Here is a 19,419-nt window from a genome sequence, read left to right on the forward strand (position 1 = left end):
TAATTTGATCACCCTGTTGCAGGAGAACTGCCGGAGAATGCTGAAGTTTGTAGTTTTCACTTAGAAATTTCAGATTAGATTTGTTCTCGTGAAAAATGTATCAACCCCTACAAAAATGTCCATGAATTATAATCCACATAATAATTCACATTTCCTGTTGCTCCAGGATTATTTTCCTGCTGTAGCAAACTGGTAATCACTTCACAGTGTCTAGGCTGGAGGATTGAAGATGTCTTACTATCTATCAACAACAAAAAATCCAATGGACCCATGAAATAGTGACGAGACCTTTTATTAAAACCATTTTCAATGTTTTATGACTTTTTCTGGGAATACTTCTTTGGTAGTTTCTTTGACCTTACTAATCACTCTTGTACGGTGTCCATATTAGTACAGTCTCAGTCTCATGAGGAATTGTTTTAATCTCAGCAGGATTTTCTAAAAACCCTCTGACTTTGTGTTTGTGTTTGTGCTGTGCCTTACAGTCTGGAGTGAGTGGTCTGACTGGCTTCCTGGAGTTTACAGACAACGGAACCAACCCCAACATCTACTTTGAGATTCTGGGGACCAACTATGGCGAGGACAGGGGCAGGGGTGTCAGTAAGGTAAAAGAACACAACATTATTCTTGATCAAATGATCTTGGGTTAGATTCCCGCTGGGGTCACCATACAATTTTTTTTGCATGCATGACTGTAATTCGCTTTGGATAAAAGCATCTACTAAATGCCATACAGCTATGCTATTATTATTATTATCTTGTTCCTGTTGTTATTGTTGTTGTTGACTATTCTCCACAGCGTGCTGCTTGATGTTTATAAAACAGCAACATTTTCTCTGAGATTAGCTATAAATCTGTAACTTTTTTTCTCCGCCTAATGGCAAAATGTGGAGAATTGCTAGAAGTTAGCTGTTTTCAAAAGAATTATGAAATAAACAATAAATATTGCGGTGGAGGGGGGGTTATCTGACCTTGCGTGGTGGCCTTACGAAAGAGGTTGATGGGTGAGGGTTGAAGAGGAGGGGTGAAACTTGAGTTTTGAGACTAGGTGAGGTCTGAGGAGGAGGAATGAAGAAGTTCCTAATATGTATTCCGTACTGGTGGCTGGTGCGCTGTCTCTGTAGGTCTGACTTACGTGCTGTCTCGAGGATGGAGCACTGTGTTTCACGCAAGCAGGCAGATTTGGCTGCCACAGTGACACAAAATAGCTAAATAACCTGAAGAACAGTGTTCTATACAAATACTGTGATTTTCAGGGTGGCAGGTATCCTAGTGGTTAGAGTGTTGGACCAGTAACTGAAAGGTGCTGGATCAAATCCCTGAGCTGATAAGGTAAAAATCTGTCATTCTCACCCTGAACAAGGCAGTTAACCCACTGTTGCCCGGTAGGCTGTCATTGTAAAAAAGTGTACATCTAATTATCAAGTGGTACCTAGAGAACTATACTATTTTCCCAGTTCTTCTCATATACAGTACCAGTCAAATGTTTGGACACATCTACTCATTCAAGGTTTTATTTTACTATTTTCTACATTGTAGAATAATAGTGAAGACATCAAAACTATAAAATAACACATATGGAATCATGTAGTAACCAAAAAATTGTTAAACAAATCAAAATATATTTTATATTTGAGATTCTTCAAAGTAGCCACCCTTTACCTTGATGACAGCTTTGCACACTCTTGGCATTCTCTCTTTTGTCCCATCCCCCACACATGTGGAGACCTCACCTGGCTTAACTGGTGCCTCCAGAGATGCAACCACTCTCATCATCCCTCAATGCCTAGGTTTACCTCCACTGTACTCAAATCCTACCATACCCTTGTCTGTACATTATGCCTTGAATCTATTCTACCACGCCCAGAAATCTGCTCCTTTTATTCTCTGTTCCCAACGCACTAGACGACTAGTTCTTATAGCCATTAGCCGTACCCTTATCCTATTCCTCCTCTGCTCCTCTGGTGATGTAGAGGTTAACCCAGGCCCTGTAGCCCCCAGTACTACACCTATTCCCCAGGCGCTCTCATTTGTTGACTTCTGTAACTGTAAAAGCCTTGGTTTCATGCATGTTAACATCAGAAGCCTCCTCCCTAAGTTTGTCTTATTCACTGCTTTAGCACTCTCCGCCAAACCTGATGTACTAGCTGTGTCTGAATCCTGACGTAGGAAGGCCACCAAAAATTCGGAGATTTACAGAACTACAACAATTTCTGTCAAGATAGAACTGCGAAAGTGTTGCAATCTACTGTAGAGATAGCCTGCAGAGTTCTGTCATACTATCGAGGTCTGTGCCAAAACCGTTCGAGATTCTACTTTTATTAATCCACCTTTCCAGAAACAAGTCTCTCACTGTTGCCGCCTGTTATAGACCCCCCTCAGCCCCCAGCTGTGCCCTGGACACCATATGTGAATTGATTGCCCTCAATCTATCTTCAGAGTTTGTACTGTTAGGTGACCTAAACTGGGACATGCTTAACACCCCGGCCGTCCTACAATCTAAGCTAGATGCCCTCAATGTCACACAAATTATCAAGGAACCTACCAGGTACAACCCTAAATCCGTAAACATGGGCACCCTCATAGATATCATCCTGACCAACTTGCCCTCTAAATACACCTCTGCTGTCTTCAACCAGAATCTCAGCGATCACTGCCTCATTGCCTGCGTCCGTAATGGGTCCACGGTCAAACGACCACCCCTCATCACTGTCAAATGCTCCCTAAAACACTTCACCGAGCAGGCCTTTCTAATCAACCTGGCCCGGGTATCCTGGAAGGATATGGACCTCATCCCATCAGTAGAGGATGCCAGGTTATTTAAAAAAAAAAATGCCCCATTCAAAAAAGGTAGAACACAGAACAGATATAGCCTCCTTGCAGCTACCCACTGCGCTGAGGCTAGGAAACACTGTCACCACCGATAAATCTATGATAATCGAGAATTTCAATAAGCATTTTTCAATGGCTGGCCATGTTTTTCACCTGGCTACCCCTACCCCGGCCAACAGCTCTGCACCCCGACAGCAACTTTCCCAAGTCCCCCCGCTTCTCCTTCACCCAAATCCAGATAGCTGATGTTCTGAAAGAGCTGCAAAATCTGGACCCCTACAAATCAGCTGGGCTAGACAATCTGAACCCTCTCTTTCTAAAATCATCCACCAAAATTGTTGCAACCCCTATTACTAGCCTGTTCAACCTCTCTTTCGTATCGTCTGAGATCCCTAAAGATTGGAAAGCTGCCGCAGTCATCCCCCTCTTCAAAGGGGAGACACTCTAGACCCAAACTGTTACAGACCTGTATCCATCCTGCCCTGCCTTTCTAAAGTCTTAGAAAGCCAAGTTAACAAAAAGATTACCGACCGTTTCTAATCCCACCGTACCTTCTCCACTATGCAATCTGGTTTCCGAGTTGGTCATGGGTGCACCTCAGCCACGCTCAAGGTCCTAAAAGATATCATAACCGCCATCGATAAAAGACAGTACTATGCAGCTGTCGTCATCGACCTGGCCAAGGCTTTTGACTATGTCAATCACTGCATTCTTATCGGCAGACTCGATAGCCTTGGTTTCTCAAATGATTGCCTCGCCTGTTTCAGTTCAGTTCAGTTCAGTTTCAGTTCAGTGTGTCAAATCGAAGGGCCTGTTGTCCGGACCTCTGGAATTCTCTATGGGGGTGCCACAGGGTTCAAATCTCGGGCCGACTCTTTTCTCTGTGTATGTCAATGATGTCGCTCTTGCTGCTTGTGATTCTCTGATCCACCTCGACGCAGACGACACCATTCTGCATACATCTGGCCCCTCTTTGGAGACTGTGTTAACCTGTTTGGGATAGGGGGCAGTATTTTCACGGCCGGATAAAAAACATACCCGATTTAATCTGGTTATTACTCCTGCCCAGAAACTAGAATATGCATATAATTAATAGATTTGGATAGAAAACACCCTAAAGTTTCTAATACTGTTTGAATGGTGTCTGTGAGTATAACAGAACTCATATGGCAGGCCAAAACCTGAGAAGATTCTATATGGGAAGTGCCCCGTCTGACCATTTCTTGGCCTTCTGTAGCCTCTTTATCGAAAATACAGGATCTCTGCTGTAACGTGACATTTTCTAAGGCTTTCATTGGCTCTCAGAAGGCGCCAGAACGTTGAATGATAACTCTGCAGTCTCTGGGCGAAAAACAGTAGGGGTTTTGGAGAGTGGTACTTCTGAGAACAATGGCACTGGTGCGCGCGTGCATGTGACTACATTTTCTTCTTTCAGTGTTAGAACGGATACAACGTCTCCCGGTTGGAATATTATCACTATTTTACAAGAAAAATCGCATAAAAATTGATTTTAAACAGCGTTTGACATGCTTCGAAGTACGGTAATGGAATATTTTGAATTTTTTGTCACGAAATATTCCACCCTTCGGATAGTGTCTTGAACGCACAAACAAAACGGATCTATTTGGATATAACTATGGATTATTTGGAACCAAAACAACATTGGGTGTTGAAGTAGAAGTCCTGAGAGTGCATTCTGACGAAGAACAGCAAAGGTAATCCAATTTGTCTTATAGTAAATCTGAGTTTGGTGAGTGCCAAACTTGGTGGGTGTCAAAATAGCTAGCCGTGATGGCCCGGGCTATCTACTCAGAATATTGCAAAATGTGCTTTCACCGAAAAGCTATTTTAAAATCTGACACCGCGATTGTATAAAGGAGTTCTGTATCTATAATTCTTAAAATAATTGTTATGGTTTTTGTCAACGTTTATCGTGAGTAATTTAGTAAATTCACCGGAAGTTTTCGGTGGGTATGCTAGTTCTGAACAAAACATGCTAATGTAAAAAGCTGGTTTTTGATATAAATATGAACTTGATTGAACAAAACATGCATGTATTGTATAACATAATGTCCTAGGAGTGTCATCTGATGAAGATCATCAAAGGTCAGTGCTGCATTTAGCTGTGGTTTTGGTTTTTGTGACATATATGCTAGCTTGAAAAATGGGTGTGTGATTATTTCTGTCTGGGTACTCTCCTGACATAATCTAATGTTTTGCTTTCGTTGTAAAGCCTTTTTGAAATCGGACAATGTGGTTAGATAAAGGAGAGTCTTGTCTTTAAAATGGTGTAAAATAGTCATATGTTTGAAAAATTGAAGTTTTTGCATTTTTGAGGTATTTGTAATTCGCGCCACGCTATACCATTGGATATTGGTGAGGAGTTTCAATGCCATACAACACTCCTTCTGTGGCCTCCAACTGCTCTTAAATGCTAGTAAAACTAAATGTATGCTCTTCAACTGATTGCTGCCCGCACCCACCCATCCGACTAGCATCACTACTCTGGACGGTTCTAACTTAGAATATATGGACAACTAAAAATACCTAGGTGTTTGGTTAGACTCTCCTTCCAGACTTACATTAAGCATCTCCAATGCAAAATTAAATCTAGAATCGGCTTCCTATTTCTCAACAAAGCCTCCTTCACTCATGCTGCTAAACATACCCTCGAAAAACTAACTATCCGAGCGATCCTCGACTTTGGCCACTTTTACAAAATAGCCTCCAACACTACTCAGCAAATTGGATGTAGTGTTCCATCCGTTTTGTCACCAAAGCCCCATATACTACCCACCACTGCGACCTGTATGCTCTCGTTGGCTGGCCCTCGCTACATATTCATTGCCAAACCCACTAGCTCCAGGTCATCTAGAAGTCTTTGCAAGGTAAAGCCCTGCCTTATCTCAGCTCACTGGTCACCATAGCAACACCCACCCGCAGCACACGCTCCAGCAGATATATTTCACTGGTCACCCCCAAAGCCAATCCTACTTTGGCCGCCTTTCCTTCCAGTTCTCTGCTGCCAATGACTGGAACGAACTGCAAAAATCACTGAAGCTGGAGACTCATATCTCCCTCACTAACTTTTAGCATCAGCTGTCAGAGCAGCTTACCGATCACTGCACCTGTACACAGCCCATCTGTAAATAGCCCACCCAAACTACCTCATTCCCATACTGTTATTTAAAAATGTTTGCTCTTTGCACGCCAGTATCTCTACTTGCACATCATCTTCTGCACATCTATCACTCCGGTGTTAATGCTAAATTGTAATTATTTCACCACTATGGCTATGACTATGGCCTTACCTCCCTAATCTTACTACATTTGCACACACTGTACATAGATTTTTCTATTGTGTTATTGACTGTACGTTTGTTTATCCCATGTGTAACTCTGTGTTATTGTTTTTGTCACACTGCTTTGCTTTATCTTGGCCAGGTTGCAGTTGTAAATGAGAACTTGTTCTCAACTGGCCTACCTGGTTAAATAAAGGTGAAATTAAATAAAAATTACAATTTAAGACGCTTGTTCCACCATTGGGATGCCAGGACAGGAAAGAGCTTTGACCGGGGGGGGACCAGCGGTGGCAGAACAGAGTGCTTGGGTTGGGATGTAGGGTTTGAACATAGCCTGAAGGTAAGGAGGTGCAGTTCCCCTTGCTGCTCCGTAGGCAAGCACCAGGGTCTTGAAGATGATGAGATCTTCGACTGGAATCCAGTGGAGTATGCGGAGGAGTCGAGTGACATGGGAGAAAATAGGAAGATTGTATACCGGTCTTCTGCTGCATTCTGGATAAGTTGCAGGGAATTGAAGGCGAAGTAGGGAGCCCAGCCAACAGAGAGTAGTCTAGACGGGAGATGACATGTGCCTGGATTAGAACTTGTGCCACTTCCTGTGTGAGGAAAGGTCGTACTCTACGACCAGTGTAGATCATGAACCTGCAGGAGCGAGTGACTGCTTTATTGTTTGCAGAGAACGATAGGGTGTTGTTCAGGTTCTCGTTAAGCTTCTTTGCACTCTGGTAGGGTGACACTGTGGTGTTATCAACCATGATGGAGAGGTCTTTGAGCAGGAATGCCTTCCCTTGGAGGAAGATCAGCTCCGTCTTGTCGAGGTTGAGCTTGAGAGGGTGGGCCGACATCCAAGCTGAGATATCTGCCAGGCATGCAGATATCGCCACCTGGGTGTCAGAAGGGGGGAAGGAGAAAAGTAATTGAGTGTTATCCGCATAGCAATGATAGGAGAGACCATGTGAGGATATGACAGAGCTGAGTGACTTGGTGTATAGAGAGAAGAGGAGAGGGCCTAGAACCGAGCCCTGGGGGACACCAGTAGTGAGAGTACGTGGTGCAAACACAGACCCTCTCCACGTCACCTGGTGGTTGACAAAGTCATCTGCAGAGAGGGAGGAGGGAGAGGGAAGAGGTGGAGTATTAAGGGTGGAGGATAAAGTGGAGAATAGTTTCCCAGGGTTGGAAGCAGAAGTTTGAAATTTAGAGTGATATAAAGCATCTTTAGCAACAAATATAGCGGAAGAGAAAGTAGAGAGGAGGGAGTGGAAGGAATATACAGTGAAGGTCCATTTCCGCTCATATGCCCGCAACCCTGTTCTGTTAGCACGCAGTGAGTAACTCAGCCACGGAGCAGGAGGGGAAGATCGGGCCGACTGGGAGGAAAGAGGACAGCGAGAGTCAAAGGACGCAGAAAGGGAGGATAGTAGACGGAAGAGAGGATATGATAGAAGAGGAGAAGGGAGAGAGAGAGCGAAGATTGCGGCGGCGCATGACCATCTGGGTAGGGGCTGAGTGGGTAGGGTTGGGGGAGATCAGAGATATATAGGGGGTTGCAGTGAGATTAGAAGGCTAACAGCCTCTAGTGAAGATGAGGTCAAGCATATTGCCTGCCTTGTGACTGGAAAAGGGTGAGGTCAAAGGAGGAAAGAAATTCATTGAAATCAATTGTCGGGAGGTTAAAATCGCCCAGTACGATGAGTGGTGAGCCATCGTCGTGAAATTAGCTTTTCAAGGTGTCAAGCTCATTGAGGAACTCTCCAAGGACACCTGGTGGTTGATAGATGACAACAATGATAAGCTTGAGTGGACAAGTGACAGTATGGAATTCAAATGAGGAGATAGACAGGTAAGAGAGAGGGGAAAACAGAAAATATGAAGACGCAGGCGAGGTTTGAACCCATACCACAAGGGGCAATGTGTGGTCCAGAAACTGCAGCACTACCAGCAGAACAGATTCTGGCACAGAGAAGAGATGTTTTTCTATCAGTGTATGTTGCTGGTAGTTGTAGTCGCACTGACCAGTTGTAGGCACTCCCCGTTTATTCCCACAAACATCTGTCCCGACCAGATTTTCCGTGTGTGGTACCCACAGAGTCCAGTTTCCCACATCCTACCTATTTGTGCTCTGTTTTTACTAACCCAGTGAAAAAAAACTCACTAGATAACGTGCTACAGTTATAAACTGAGTGTACAAAACATTATAAACACCTGCTATTTCCATGACATAGACTGACCAGGTGAATCCAGGTGAAAGCTATGATCCCTTGTTGATTTCACTTGTTAAATCCACTTCAATCAGTGTAGATGTAGGGGAGGAGACAGGTTGAAGAAGGATTTTTAAGCCTTGAGACAATTGAGACATGGATTGTGTATGTGTGCCTTTCGGGGGGTGAATGGGAAAGACAAAATATTTAAGTGCCTTTGAATGGGGTATGTTTATAGGTGCCAGGTGTACCTGTTGTGTTGTGGGGCGACTCAATATGAGGATGGTGTTCTGTACACTAAGTGTACTACAACTACTCTGAAACAAAGTGTGATTTTGATATGTTAATACATGTCTAGATTATACGTCTAGATTATATTGTAGCACTATCGATATACTCTGGGCCTGCCTATAGTATGTTTAATTTTGGCGTGTCAGCAAATCTGAGGGTGAGGTGCAGGGTTTAAGGGTTGTCCCAAATTCCACCCTACTTCCTATATAGTGCACACATTTTGACCAAGACCCACACACACACACACACACACACACACACACACACACACACACACACACACACACACACACACCCCCTGACGAATCCTAAACTTCCAGAGGGGCCTGCTGTAGATTACAAATTAGATTGTCAGATCTCATTAGAGATAATGGCCTGAGACACAAACATAACGCACCGTGCCTCCAAAGATGAAATTAATATTTAACTACAAAGTAATTACATTAACTCTGATTTCTTAATCAAATAATACAATTCCTTTTGAGGGAATTAAATACTTGCTATACTGCTATGATAAGCACTGTACAGTATGTACCAGAACATCTGATGAGGGAGAGCATTGCTGCGCCGTCTACTGAATTTTTTATATTTTACATTTGTAATGAACCAATTGAGAAGAGCAGAGACTAAGAGTTGCAGGTCATCATACTGCACTTCAATTTAAAGATAAACATCAACAACTCAATACATTTCGGGGGGGGGGGGGGCAATTCAAACAGCAGGCCTCACCCCGCCACTGTTTTGGTAAACATCTGAGGGATGAGGCTGGAGAAATGTAACCACTCTCAAATAGACTGAGCTATGGATGCAAGGACTGACCATCCATCTAAATGATAGTTTTAAACATGCTTTGAGGCTATCACATAGCTATTCCCCTCACTCAAAGGCACTCACCTAGCCCATTATTTCTTGGCTCCAGAGATACGTCTTTGTGTGTGGTCATTTCTATGCACATTGCATGTTCCTATGTTCATGTTGTCAAGGCGTGTATGTGGGTAAATGTAACCAATTCATTTCAATAATTTTGGCACAACTTATTTATGTTTAGTGGGTACCTATGTCAAGATAACGATAACAATACAAAGTTCTGGAAATGTCTTTATTAACATGTAAACCTATTCTTCATTCACCTTTTAATTCACAGCTGTCCATTTTGTTTCACCTGTTTGATTGAGTAAACTGGCCCGAGGTTCCCTCAAGGTTGAAGTTTCAATTTATTTGTCATATGTACACAAATACAATGAAAGGCTTGCTCACAAGCTTCCTTGCAATAAAATAAACAAAAACAGTAAATACACCTCAAACAAATAGACAGTATGTTGAATTTTTGCAGACACTCTTATCTAGAATAGTAGTGAGAGCAAACATTTTCATCCAGACCAGTCCCCCATGGGAATCAAACCCCCAACCCTGATGCTGCAAGCACCATGCTCTACCAGCTGAGACACACGGGACCTACACCCCAGAGAAGGGCTAGTTATCAATCGCATTCCTCCCACACACCAATATAATCACAAACCCTTTCATATCTCTTCATCTCCACTGATGGACTTTTTAAATCAGGCCTTGTTCTTAAATTATGCCCAGGCACAGAACGGCTGTTCCAGTAATGACACAGAGGTAATTGACACAGAACTGACCTGGAGCTGTGCAAGGCTATAATCTGCTGCCTGCCTTTCTTTCAATTCATTATCCACACTAAGCCACACACATACTGTACGCATGTTATTACCACTCACTCTTTTTCTATTTCCCCCTCTCTCTCGACCTCTCCCTCTCTCCTTCCTCTCTTTTCTTATTTTCCTCTCTCTCCCATCTCTCTCTCTCTCTTTCTCTCTCAAACGCACACACACACACACACACACTCATACAGTTGTCTCTATGTTGATAATAGTTGGACTTAGGCAATCTATCATAATTATTATTACCTCTGTGCAATAATTAGTTTTCCACTCCATTAATTCAGATGGCTACATGCAGCTTACCACTCTATACATCAACAATCTAAAAGCTCCATTGGCCAGCAGCAAAGATGACAGACGCACTGTCTGCTGGGTAATTGCTTCGTGGGACCTTAAGTCATTTCTGCTGGGAAATAAAATAGATTTATATTTACAATGTGTGGCCGTTAAATAGGGTCACAGTTAGGTTGGATCTAATGGTGATGTGGAACCCACTGAGAGAGAGAGAGAGAGAGAGAGAGAGAGAGAGAGAGAGAGAGAGAGAGAGAGAGAGAGAGAGAGAGAGGGTGAGGGGGTGATGTAGATGTCCTATACTTTAGATAAAGGGAGGGACAAAGGCAAAGCAAGCGAGGCAAGCCCGGGGAACGATATCAAGTGAGTGTCAGTGGGAATGTTAACCCACTAAATGAATAGCATTTCATTCATACTAAAATGTCCGCCAGAGTGGGGTCACCCTTCCTATTCTGACACAGCCATTACACTGCCATGGTAACAGATATAACACCTTTCATTATATGTTTGGACTGATAGAACAGATTGAATTTCATCTGTTACCCTTGACACGGTAAAAAATAGAACCTATTAACCATGTAACCCTGTATGACATTTGAATGTCAGTTTGTATGAGTGTCAGGTTGTGTATTTTATTGTACGTACCTGCTAGTCAAAGAGCAGTTATGTTTCAGCTGATCACACCTAGAGGAGAGAGGCTTGTACGTATGTTGAAACCATTCTCAACTAGTTGACACACGCTCTTAAAAGAACATTCATAACAATCCTAATGTCAGGTATGTTTATACCTATAAACATGTAGTACAGAGATGCCTACCTGGTCTATCACACTGTCTCATGTACTTGAAGGACAGGAAAGACTAATCCTACTGGACATGTACATGTTAATAAAAACGTGTTGGAATTATACAATAATACATTTTATTGATCTTCTTACTTTCACTTACAACTGAAATCTAGCTTGGGGTACAATTTTAGTTTCTAAATACGTTTCACATTTATTGGAAACAGGTTATCAAGTCATTTCACATTGCAAACGGAATGTGTTAATCTGGTGTGAAATTTCAAGTAGGCAATACTCAAGGCAAGACAGAACTACATAATCAAAATTAAATGTGATTGCATGAAGAGTTTACCATAATTTCTTGCACAACATATATTGTTGTGTAAATTACTCTAGTTGTGAAATAAAAATCTTGAGCCAAAATGTTGTTGGTTTTTGACCTAGCTACATGAACACTAGAGACAACTCTACCAATGGACAATGAAATACAAAATGGTGTATCAAAAGAAGGTATCAATGTCTATTTGTGGTACAAAATATGGGAGCAACAACCTTAGGAACAAAATGGGATTAATTCCTTCCATCTAAATGATATTCCTGTAAGACTGTGTTAAAAATATGTCGGGAAACTAAACAGTGGAAAGGAGAGGACATCCCCCAGGGGTAGAGATTCCCATTTCCCCCAATTTTCCGTTCCATTAGGTAGATTCAGATGTTCTTTTTTAGATGCTGTCTTTGCCTTTAGGGGAGGCAGGGGAGTGAGACTCATTGATTTCTCTTGCTTCACATATTCTCGCTTTGCACATCTCCTGGGCAACTCCCAGTAGATAGCAGATGTGTTAGATGTCAGGCGATGCTCATTGGAGGCGTTAGCCTACCTAAATTTTCCCTGGGTCAAGCAGAGCATGGCTGCGTCCCAAATCTCCCTTGTTTCCCTGTATAATGCACTAATTTTGACCTGGGCCAATAGGGAGGCACATAGGGCTCTGGTCAAAAGTAGTACACTATATAGGGATTAGGGTCCCTTTTGGAAGGCAACCTATTTTCTTTAGGCCATTGTGATATTGTAGCATTGTTAAAGAGTGGCGGAGGAGGATGAGACCTTTTTGGCTGAAGTCGTTCTCGGTGTCTTTGTGTTCTTTGCTATCCACCTATTCTCTCCTTTTGTGCAGCTCCTACCACACACTGCATTCTGTTCTCTTTTCAATATCAGTTCTTTGTGCCAGTTAGCACTATTATCAAGTGTGGAATGATAAATATTTGAAAATGGAGGCGAGATTTTTACCGTACAAAGCGACAGTTTGAAGTCACATCTCAGAGTTCCTATGTCACGACCTTACTAATGTTCCGAGTCATATCTCAGAGTTCATATGTCACGACCTTACTAATGTTCCGAGTCATATGGCCGAGATCATATGTCACGACGTTACAAATGTTCCGAGACAATCGGGTCAAATGGAGTGTCACCCAATTGCATTGCTCTCTCTTGACATGTTGCAGTTCAATCATAAGCCCTCATTTCACTAAATTCATTTGGCATGACTAGTCCTAATGCTGTGTTGAGACAGGGTCATGCTGTGTTGAGACAGGGTTGTGGCTAGGTCATTATTCTGCTGTGTTGAGATGGGGTCATGGCTAGGTCATTATTCTGATGTGTTGAAACGGGGTCGTGGCTAGGTCATTATTCTGCTGTGTTGAGATGGAGTCATGCTGTGTTGAGACGGGGTCATGGCTAGGTCAGTATTCTGCTGTGTTGAGACGGGGTCATGTTGTGTTGAGATGGGGTCATGCTGTGTTGCGTCGGGGTCATGGCTAGGTCATTATTCTGCTGTGTTGAGACGGGGTCATGCTGTGTTGAGACGGGGTCATGTTGTGTTGAGACGGGTTCATGCTGTGTTGAGTCGGGGTCATGGCTAGGTATAAGTACTGTATGTGTCTCAAATAGCACCATATTCCCTGTATATTGAGCAACTTTTCCCATTTGGGACGCAGCCTATGTCTCTGTTGGTTAAGTCAGATCACAGTGTTTATATGAATATTCATACTAACAGGCTGGCTAAGTCTGATCACGGTGTTTATATGAATATTCATACTAATAGGCTGGCTAAGACAGTCCATCTGTTCTACTAAAGCCCCAGCTGACTATTATGAAATCTTCATCAATGTGTTGTATTCAACAGTCATTTATTAAGAAACAAGGGCTTTATCTGACAAATAGAGACAAAATGGAGATTCTTACCCAGTGGACGAAACTGGTTGTACAGTACTGACGTCATTGCAACCAGATTACAACGAGTGCGGCTCTAAACAGGTTGTAATATTCCCATAATGTTTCCATTTCAAACAGCTTTGCTTGTTGGGCAGAAGAGAAATTCAAAGACAGGTGTAAGACTTGGTGGAGCGTTGTTGTCCCTGTGAGTTGAGGAGTCTGTCACTCCAACTATGCTGTGTGCTAGGCTAACGCTGCTGACCAAAGAGCTATTGGTACTAGGGGACAACAACAGTGGAGACAGATCTGATGTGATGCTGTCGGCGGCCGTTGCTCTCATTCTCAGGTAACCTTTGGCCAAGAGGAGACGATGGGATGCCCCACATTGCCCCATGTCGCCACATATCTCCATTCTGTCACCTGGTGTCAAACAAATGAGCCAATCCCCATCGGGGACTGGTAATGCGGCGACATAGTGCACTGATAGAACCAAACCAAAACAAATAACATGTATACAAGCACACGCTTCTCTGAGAGTCTCAAACAAACGTTTGAAATGGCTCACGGATGTGCAACTTTGATGGCGTTGGGGGGGCCATAAAAAAATCAGAACTCATCATGAGTGGCCGCTGTGGCTCGTGCGTCCCCGAGTGGTAAATTTGCTGCAATTCTCCACCTTTTGACATGGTGGGGAGAAAAAATTTAGCAAATGTACAGCTAATTTCCTACAATTCTACACATTTTGCGATAGCGGGGAGACAAATGTTGCAGTTTTTAATAAGATGGCCAATGCCCGCCCCCCCCCCCCTCCCCCCCCCTCCCCGGTTGGTAAAATCCACCATGCTTACGACAAGTTTAGATAGCTGGACGCTAGACTAACTTACCAATCTTAAAAATGTTAGCTGACATGGCTAATTGAGTGACTGTCAGTGACTGACATAACCAGAGAAAAACTACACAACAAAATTTTTAAATTGCACCTTGTGTATTCTACTATTCTAACTCTCAACAGTAAGTTGAGCTCCCGACTGAGTTCCCAAAAATATACAGTATATAAAACTGATCCGCAGACCTACAGATTGAGTGCTTTTTTTCCCCCTTTATTTAACTAGGCAAGTCAGTTAAGAACAAATTCTGATTTTCAATGACGGCCTAGGAATAGTGGGTTAACTGCCTTGTTCAGGGGCAGAACAACAGATTTATACCTTGTCAGCTCGGGGATTCAATCTTGCAACCTTTCAGTTCCAAGTCCAATGCTCTAACCACTAGGCTACCTAGTCACACATACATGGTTGCAGGTGTCATTACAGGGGTACAGTGAAATAAAATAATATATAATTATAAATAGCACAACATAAATCCGATCTGTAGCAGTGATGATTAATTAAATGTCCATTGGGGTGGAGGCAGAGTAAAGACTGTTTAGGTGGTGTTGGGGAATGACCATAGGGGGAACATCATGTCCATTGAGGGGGTGTGGGGACGAAGTAAAATAAAAACAATACAAATTCTAAAAAAGCAAATCTATAATATACATACAGTTAAAGTCGGAAGTTTACATACACTTAGGTTGGAGTCATTACTCCACAAATGTCTTGTTAACAAACTATAGTTTTGGCAAGTCGGTTAGGACATATACTTTGTGCATGACACAAGTAATTTTTCTAACAATGATTTACAGACAGATTATTTCACTTATAATTCACTGTATCACAATTCCAGTGGGTCAGAAGTTTACATACACTAAGTTGAATGTGCCTTTAAACAGCTTGGAAAATTCCAGAACATGATGTCATTGCTTTAGAAGCTTGTGATGGACTAATTGACATCATTTGAATCAATTGGAGGTGTACCTGTGGATGTATTTCAAGGCCTGCTTTCAAACTCAGTGCCTCTTTGCTTGACATCATGGGAAAATCAAAAGAAATCAGCCAAGACCTCAGAAAACAAGATTGTAGACCTCCACAAGTCTGGTTCATCCTTGGAGCAATTTCCAAATGCCTGAAGGTACGACGTTCATCTGTACAAACAATAGTACGCAAGTATAAACATCCTGCGACCACACAGCCATCATAAGGCTCAGAAAGGAGAGTCCTTCTGTCTCTTAGAGATGAACGTACTTTGGTGAGAAAATTGCAAATTAATCTCATAACAACAGCAAAGGACCTTGTGAAGATGCTGGAGGAAAAAAGGTACAGAAGTATCTATATCCACAGTAAAACGAGTCCTATATCGACATAACCTGAAAGGCCGCTCAGCAAGGAAGAAGCCACTGCTCCAAAACCACCATAAAAAAGCCCGACTACGGTTTGCAGCTTCACATGGGGACAAAGATTGTACTTTTTGGAGAAATGTCCTCTGGTCTGATGAAACGAAAATAGAACTGTTTGGCCATAATGACCATAGTTATGTTTGGAGGAAAAGGGGGGAGGCTTGCAAGCCAAAGAACACCATCCTGACCGTGAAGCACGGGGGTGGCAGCATCATGTTGTGGGGGTGCTTTGCTGCAGGAGGGACTGGTGCACTTCACAAAATAGATGGCATCATGAGGCAGGAAAAGTATGTGGATATATTGAAGCAACATCTCAAGACATCTGTCAGGAAGTTATAGCTTGGTCGCAAATGGGTCTTCCAAATGGGCATTGACCCCAAGCATACTTTCAAAGTTGTGGCAAAATGGCTTAAGGACAACAAAGTCAAGGTATTGGAGTGGCCATCACAAAGCCCTGACCTCAATCCTATAGAAAATCTGAGGGCAGAACTGAAAACGTGTGTGTGAGCAAGGAGGCCTACAAACCTGACTCAGTTACTCCAGCTCTGTCAGGAGGAATGGGCCAAAATTCACCCAACTTATTGTGGGAAGCTTGTCGAAGGCTACCCGGAATGTTTGACCCAAGTTAAACAATTTAAAGGCAATGCTACCAAATACTAATTGAGTGTATGTGAACTTCTGACCCACTGGGAATGTGATGAAAGAAATAAAAGCTGAAATAAATCACTCTCTCTACTTTTATTCGGACATTTCACATTCTTAAAATAAAGTGGTGATCGTAACTGACCTGAGACAGGGAATTTTTACTAGGATTAAATGTCAGGAATTGTGAAAAACTGAGTTTAAATGTATTTGGCTAAGGTGTATGGAAACTTCTGACTTCAACTGTATGTATTCACCCCCTTTGCTATTATGGCCCTAAATAAGATCTGGTACAACCAATTACCTTCAGAAGTCACATAAATAGTTAAAGAAAGTCCAACTGTGTGCAATCTAAGTGTCACATGATCTGTCACATGATGTCAGCATATATACACCTGTTTTGAAAGGCCCCAGAGTCTCTAACACCACTAAGCAAGGGGCACCACCAAGCAAGCGGCACCATGAAGACCAAGGAGCTCTCCAAACAGGTCAGGGACAAAGTTGTGGAGAAGTACAGATCAGGGTTGGGTTATATAAAAATATCAGAAACTTTTAACATCCCACGGAGCACCATTAAATCCATTATACATTTTTTTGAAAGAATATGGCACCACAATAAACCTACCAAGAGAGTGCCGCCCACCAAATCTCACGGACCAGGCAAGGAGGGCATTAATCAGAGAGGCAACAAAGAGACCAAAGATAACCCTGAAGGAGCTGCAAAGCTCCACAGCGGAGATTGGAGTATTTGTCCATAGAACCACTTTAAGCCGTACAGTCCAAAGAGCTGGGCTTTGTGGAAGAGTGGCCAGAAAAAAGCCGTTGCTTAAAGAAAAAAATAAGTAAACACGTTTGGTGTTTGCCAAAAAGTTGGTGGGAGACTCCCCAAACATATGGAAGAAGGTACTCTGGTCAGATGAGACAAAAATTTAGCTTTTTGGCTATCAAGGAAAACACTGTCTGGCGCAAACACAACAACTTTCATCACCCCGAGAACACCATCCCCACAGTGAAGCATGGTGGTGGCAGCATCATGCTGTGGGGATGTTTTTCATCGGCAGGGACTGGGAAACTGGTCAGAATTGAAGGAATGATGGAGGAAACTAAATACAGGGAAAATCTTGAGGGAAACCTGTTTCAGTCTTCCAGAGATTTGAGACTGGGACGGAGTTTCACCTTCCAGCAGGACAATGACTATGCATACTGCTCAAGCAACACTCGAGTGGTTTAAGGGGAAACATTTAAATGTCATGGAATGGCCTAGTCAAATCCCAGACCTCAATCCAATTGAGAATCTGTGGTATGACTTAAAGATTGCTGTACACCAGCGGAACCCATCCAATTTGAAGGAGCTGGAGCAGTTTTTCCTTGAAGAATGGGCAAAAATCCCAGTGGCTAGATGTGCCAAGCTTATAGAGACATACCCCAAGAGACTTGCAGCTGTAATTGCTGCAAAAGGTGGCTCTACAAAGTATTGCCTTTTGGGGGGGAATAGTTATGCACGCTCAAGTTTTCAGTTTTTTTGTCTTCTTGTTTGTTTCACAAGAAAAAATGTTTTCCATCCTCAAAGTGGTAGGCATGTTGTGGAAATCAAATGATACATACCCACAAAAAATCTATTTTTATTCCAGGTTGTAAGGCAAGAAAATAGGAAAAATGCCAAGGATGGGTGAATACTTTCGCAAGCCACTGTTTATACTGTTGCGAGGCTATATATAGGCACCGGTTAGTCGGACTAATTTAGGTAGTATGTACATGTAGGTATGGTTAAAGTGTCTATGCATATATGATAAACAGAGAGTTGCAGTAGCGTAAAAGAGCAGTTGGCGGGTGGTGGGTGGCAGGACACAATGCAGATGGTCCGGGTAGCCAATGTGCATGGGCACCTGTTAGTCGGGCTAATTGAGTTAGTATGTACCTGAATGTATAGTTAAAGTGACTATGCATATGTGATAAACAGACAGTAGCAGCTGTGTAAAAGAGGGGTTTGGGGGGGACAATGCAAATAGTCAGGGTAGCCATTTGATTACTTGTTCAGGAGGTGTATGGCTTGGGGGTAAAAACTGTTGAGAAGCCTTTTGGTCCTAGATAGTAGAGAGAACATTCTATGACTGGGGTGGCTGGGGTATTTGACAATTTTTAGGGCCTTCCTCTGACACCGCCTGGTGTAGAGGTCCTGGATGGCAGGCAGCTTAGTCCGAGTGATGTACTGGGCCGTACGTATTACCCTCTGTAGTTCCTTGCGGCCGGAGGCCGAGCAGTTGCCGTACCAGGCAGTGATGCAAGCAGGCAGCATGCTCTCGATGTTTCAGCTGTAGAACCTTTTGAGGATCTGAGGACCCATGACAAATCTTTTTAGTGTCATGAGGGGGAATAGGCTTTATGTGCCCTCTTCACGACTGTCTTGTTGTGTTTGGACCATTCTAGTTTGTTGGTGATGTGGACACCAAGGAACTTGAAGCTCTGAACCTGCTCCACTACAGCCCCGTCAATGAGAATGGGGGCGTGCTCAGTCCTCCTTTTCCTGTAGTCCACAATCGTCTCCTTTGTCTTGATTATATTGAGGGAGAGGTTGTTATTCTGGCACCACCCGGCCTGGTCTCTGACCTCCTCCCTATAGGCTGTCACGTTGTTGTCGGTGATCAGGCCTATCACTGTTGTGTCGTCTGCAAACTTAATGATGGTGTTGGAGTCGTGCCTGGCCACGCTGTCGTGGGTGAACAGGGAGTACAGGAGGGGACTGAGCACACACCCCTGAAGGGCTCCAGTGTTGAGGATCAGCGTGGCGGATGTGTTGCTACCTACCCTCACCACCTGGGGGCAGCCCGTCAGGAAGTCCAGGATCCAGTTGCAGAGGGAGGTTTTTAGTCCCAGGATTCTTAGCTTAGTGATGAGCTTTGAGGGTACTATGGT

General features: G+C 43.1%; 1 protein-coding gene across 3 annotated transcripts in view; it reads left to right on the top strand.

Annotated features, from left to right (window-relative positions):
* LOC106585836 (glutamate receptor ionotropic, delta-2) overlaps positions 1-19,419 on the top strand; it is a 628,475-nt gene that overhangs the window by 426,753 nt on the left and 182,303 nt on the right. For all 3 annotated transcript variants that reach the window (XR_001324086.2, XM_014172508.2, XM_014172509.2), the window contains exon 8: positions 486-605. Coding sequence is in view for 2 of the 3 variants with exons in the window: in XM_014172508.2 (XP_014027983.1) it covers positions 486-605 (120 nt within the window). In the remaining variant the exon portion in view is untranslated. The remainder of the gene's footprint in view (positions 1-485; positions 606-19,419) is intronic.

This window comes from Salmo salar, chromosome ssa24 (assembly GCF_905237065.1).
Source record: "Salmo salar chromosome ssa24, Ssal_v3.1, whole genome shotgun sequence".
Taxonomy (NCBI): Eukaryota; Metazoa; Chordata; class Actinopteri; order Salmoniformes; family Salmonidae; genus Salmo; species Salmo salar.